We start from the raw sequence: 4,633 nt of genomic DNA, 5'->3' as shown, positions 1-4,633 counted from the left end.
GGGAGCGGGTGCCGGCAGTCAGGGACCGAGGTCCTGCCCAGACGGGACCCCCGGGGCACCTCGGGGCGGGGCGTGGAGGGCACACAGTCGGTTAAGCATCTGACTCTTGGTTTTGGCTCTGGCCATGATCTCACCGGGGGAGAGCGCGGAGCCTGTTTGGGGTTCTCTCCCTCCCTCCCTCCCTCTGTCTGCTCCTCCCGCTGGGAGTGTGCACGCTTGCTTGCTTGTTCGCTCTCTCTTAAGCTTAAAAAACTAAAAGGACACAGAGGTCTCCTCCTTTGGGGAGGAATCCACGCCGGGACCGTGTGGACACCTGCCCAGTCCCCCCAACCTCAGGGTTGGACGTGGTCCAAGGGCGGCTTGTGGCCCCGCAGGGACTGAAGGCAGGAAGGCAGCATGATGGGGTGGTCGGAGGGCCCTGGCAGAGATGAGAGACTTGCACTAAGCAGGATGGAGGTGGGGGGGCCCTGGCAGGAGGTCCCTCCGAGAGCAGCCCCGGGTCCCCTCCCCGTTACGTCTGCTATGGCTTCCCCAGCCCGTGTGTGCCTGGCCCCCCACCTTGGGCTCCTGGGAGGGAGCGAGGCAGGGGGTGGGGGGGACTTGGCCATCACCCCGGAGTTCCCTGAGGTCCCCGGGCAGTGGAGGGGACTGCCACCCACCGGCACTGACCCCTCCTGCCCTCCCTGGCCCAGGCGGACGTGGCCGCTGGCCTGGGCGGGGCCGCGCCTGCCCCGCGTCGCCATGGACCAGGACTACGAGCGGCGCCTCCTCCGGCAGATCGTCGTCCAGAACGAGAACACGATGCCCTGCGTGAGTGCCGGGCGGGCTGGGGGGCCTCCAGAGCGCGGGGTGCTGGGCTGGCCGGGGGCCCGTCTGTTCCAGGCCTCCCTCCCGGCAGTGGCTCGGCCGCACGCCAGGGAGTCCCGTCCCCCCCCGCCCCCCGGGCCTCCTGCTGCGGGGGCCACAGGGACCGTCAGCCCCCAGGCCTCTGCTCCCAGTTTCCAGAGACAGAGCCGAAGGGGCCAGGGTCTCAGACCTGACCCGGCAGCGCTGTGGCGGCAGCCTGCGGTGGCCCTGTCATCATCTGCAGGACCCCCTCCCCGAGCCGCAGCCACGCCTCGTGGGCCCCTGACGTGCCACAGGCTGTGCTCTGCTCTGCTCCCCTCGGCACTCTGAGCTCTGTGCTGGGCTCTGCAGGCCTTCGCCCTGGTGTCACAGGGCCATGCTCGTTCTGGGGCCCCCGTCGGGGAGTCCTGCCCCTCCAGCTCCTGCTGTGGCGGGCAGTCCCTGGCTTCACGGCCCCTGTGTGCGGGGGTCTCTGACTCTTAGGACACCAGGTGTAGATTTGGGGCCCGTCCCACCCTGGGCGGCCTCGTCTCAGCTGGCTCACATCTGCAGAGGCAGCGTCCGGTGAGGCCGCGTCCAGGTGCCGGCGGAGGGCTGCAGCCTCAGCGTGTCCGCAGGGGGTGGTCCAGCCCCGGCAGTCCCTCGGAGGGAACGGACCCTCCTGGGCTGCTGTCCTGGAGCAGTGCCCCGCGTCCACACGGCAGCTCAGGGGACGGGGCCGTGCATCTGTGGGCGACCGTCCTCCCCGATGGCGCCGGGGCCCGCGGGGCAGCAGGGTCTCAGGCACGACAAAGCCGCTGGGTGCCACCAGCAGCTCACTTCACCTAAGAGGCCAGAGGCCAAGTGCGAGGAGGCGGGGTGGGCCTGGCCTCGGGGCCTGAGAGGAGGGGCTGGCCTGGGCCTCGCCCTGTTGGGGGCTCTGAGGCTCAGCCCCGCTTGCCGTCCTTCCAGGTCGCGGAGATGCGGCGCACCCTGACGCCCGCCAACTCCCCCGTGTCCTCGCCCAGCAAGCACGGGGACCGCTTCATCCCCTCGCGGGCCGGCGCCAACTGGAGCGTGAACTTCCACAGGATCAATGTGAGGGGCCGCCTGGGGGGTGGGGGGCACCCCTGGCAGGTGGCCCCGGCTGACCCTGCCTCCTCTTGGCTCCTCGCCGCAGGAGAATGAGAAGTCCCCCAGTCAGAATCGGAAAGCCAAGGACGCCACCTCAGACAACGGCAAAGGTCAGGGGTCACGCCCCGGCAGGCCCTTGTCCCCTCCCCACGCACTCCCCTTCCCCACCCCGGCCTGACGGAGCCTGCGCCCACAGACGGCCTGGCCTACTCCGCCCTGCTGAAGAACGAGCTGCTGGGAGCCGGCATCGAGAAGGTGCAGGACCCGCAGACGGAGGACCGCAGGCTGCAGCCCTCCACGCCTGAGAAGAAGGGCCTGTTCACGGTGAGCGCTCGCCCGTCTCCGGCTGCCCTGTCAGCCCCCTGCTCACGCGGCCCCTGCCCGCCCTGAGAGCCGCCGAACCCCACGCCTTGACCCAGGGCTTGACCCAGGGTTTTGCTCTCCTGCTGCCCCAAAGGCACCTGCAAGGCCCTGGGGCCGGGGGCAGCCGCAGGGCAGTGTCGGGGAGGGTCTGGCCCGGGTCTCCTGGCAGACGGCCATCAGGCTGGTGGCCGTGGGTGGGGGGACACCAGGCAGTTGCCGTCTGGAGGAGGCCTCGGGCATGAGGCTCGGTTGGCTTCTCGGGATCCCCGGGGACCCAGGCCGTGTGCTGACCCGAGCTCCTCGCGTGCTCTTTGGCCTGACCACCAGCAGCGTGGGGCCCCCCGGGCTGGGGGGGGGCGGGCTGCAGCCCCGCTCAGCTGGCCCCCGCCCCCTGCCTGCAGTACTCCCTCAGCACCAAGCGCTCCAGCCCCGACGACGGCAACGACGTGTCCCCCTACTCTTTGTCCCCCGTCAGCAACAAGAGGTGAGTCCAGACCTGTGGGGACCAGGACAGGGCGGGCCAGCAGCCAGGCGGCGCTTGGGAGCCTAGGTTGGTCCTGCCACTGTGTGCAGGGTACAGAGGTGACTCAGGGGGTCCTTCCTCAGTGGGGACACAATGCAGGCTCGATGGCGTTGGGCCCAGACAGGGGAGTCAAGGAGGGCTCCCCAGAGGAGGTGGTGGCAGAGGGCATGGTGTGGTTGTCAGAGCTCAGGGCGACCAGAAGGCCGTCGGTCACCACCCACAGCTGTGCGGTCACGTGGGTGGCAGAAGGAGGAACAAGGATGAGCAAGACACCAGGAGGGGGAGCCCCCGGGTCACGCCAACAGCACCTCTAGCGCTGGGCTCTCCCCGCAGTCAGAAGCTGCTGCGGTCACCGCGGAAACCCACCCGCAAGATCTCCAAGATCCCCTTCAAGGTCCTGGACGCGCCAGAGCTGCAGGACGACTTCTACCTGAATCTGGTGGACTGGTCGTCGCTCAACGTGCTCAGCGTGGGGCTGGGGACCTGCGTGTACCTGTGGAGCGCCTGCACCAGCCAGGTGGGCCCGGGCGGGCGCGCCTGCCCTCCCCGCTGTGGGCCTCAGCCCCTGCCTGGGGACCGCCCTGAGGGCCACCTCCTTGGTGGCGGTCCACCCACCCCGCCAGTAAACCTGTCAGAGGAATGGCCGGTGCGAGGCCTGCTCTTGGTAGGGGGCTGTTCTCAGGAACGGGACCAGACACGGGCGAGTTCCACAGGGACGAGTAAGGGACAAGTCAGGGACCAGGCCACCCCTCTGCTTGCAGCAGCCTGTGGCCTGCACCTGCTGGGGGGGGCGGGGGTGGGGACACCTGATCTCCCGCCCCAGCTCTGTGCCACTGCGTGTCCCCTCCCGGCCTGCAGCCTGGTGCTCGTGCGCCAGGAAAGGGTGGCTGGGTGGGGGACGGGTGTGCAGGCGGGGGGGGGATGGGTGTGCGTGTGCACACCAGCCACTTCTTTTCCCCAGGTGACCCGGCTCTGCGACCTCTCGGTGGAAGGGGACTCGGTGACCTCTGTGGGCTGGTCTGAACGGGTCAGTGCGTGGGCCCATCCCCCAGCGGGGCGGGGTCGACCCGGGAGATGTGACCCAGTCTCGCTGTCCCCAGTGTTGAAGGGGCCTTGCGGACCCAGAGGAGCCAGCAGCTGGCCTAGAGCTCACTTGTCTAATCTCCAAGAGCCCTGTCTGCACCCCTGCCTGTCCCCAGCTTGTCCAGATGGTTATAGTGACCCTGGGTCAGGCTTAGTCCCCCACACACCCCTCCCCACCCCCACAGCGGGCACGGCAGCCGCAGGTGGAAACGCACAGATGTGTAGCATGTGTGTCCACTGGATTTGGAGAAACCAGTGTGCTTGTATGATTGTTCCCCCAGGAAGTTCCAAGGTGGGGTGTCCTTTCCGGTTAAAGGAACCTATAAAGAAAGGCCCTGCGGTGAGGAGGGAGAGGTGCCCATGCCCGGGCCTGACACCCGCCCCTACCTCGTGTGCTTGGTTCTAGGGGACCCTGGTGGCCGTTGGCACGCACAAGGGCTTTGTGCAGATCTGGGATGCAGCCGCGGGGAAGAAGCTGTCCACGCTGGAAGGCCACACGGCACGTGTCGGTGAGGAGCCGTCTGCTTCCTGGGCGGGAGCGTGGGTCCCTGGGGCCTGGCTTCAGCCTCCCTTCCCTGTGCCCGGCCTCCAGGGGCGCTGGCCTGGAACGCCGACCAGCTGTCCTCTGGGAGCCGGGACCGCATGATCCTGCAGAGGGACATCCGGACCCCGCCCCTGCAGTCGGAGCGACGGCTGCAGGGCCAC

At 68.9% G+C, this 4,633-nt stretch overlaps 1 protein-coding gene across 1 annotated transcript in view; it reads left to right on the top strand.

Annotated features, from left to right (window-relative positions):
* Window positions 1–281: 281 nt before the first annotated feature.
* The window catches only part of FZR1 (fizzy and cell division cycle 20 related 1), a 6,037-nt gene continuing 1,685 nt past the window's right edge, over window positions 282–4,633 (top strand). The window contains 9 exon segments of the mRNA XM_029916536.1: window positions 282–810; window positions 1,798–1,923; window positions 2,006–2,069; window positions 2,156–2,283; window positions 2,724–2,806; window positions 3,179–3,362; window positions 3,807–3,872; window positions 4,335–4,437; window positions 4,521–4,633. The exon segment at window positions 4,521–4,633 is cut by the window's right edge and continues 6 nt beyond it. Of these exon segments, the coding sequence (XP_029772396.1) occupies window positions 397–810; window positions 1,798–1,923; window positions 2,006–2,069; window positions 2,156–2,283; window positions 2,724–2,806; window positions 3,179–3,362; window positions 3,807–3,872; window positions 4,335–4,437; window positions 4,521–4,633 (1,281 nt within the window). The 5' untranslated portion in view covers window positions 282–396.

The sequence above is a fragment of the Suricata suricatta genome, chromosome 12 (genome assembly GCF_006229205.1).
Source record: "Suricata suricatta isolate VVHF042 chromosome 12, meerkat_22Aug2017_6uvM2_HiC, whole genome shotgun sequence".
NCBI classification, from domain to species: Eukaryota; Metazoa; Chordata; class Mammalia; order Carnivora; family Herpestidae; genus Suricata; species Suricata suricatta.
This window is presented reverse-complemented; position numbering and strand designations above follow the sequence as displayed.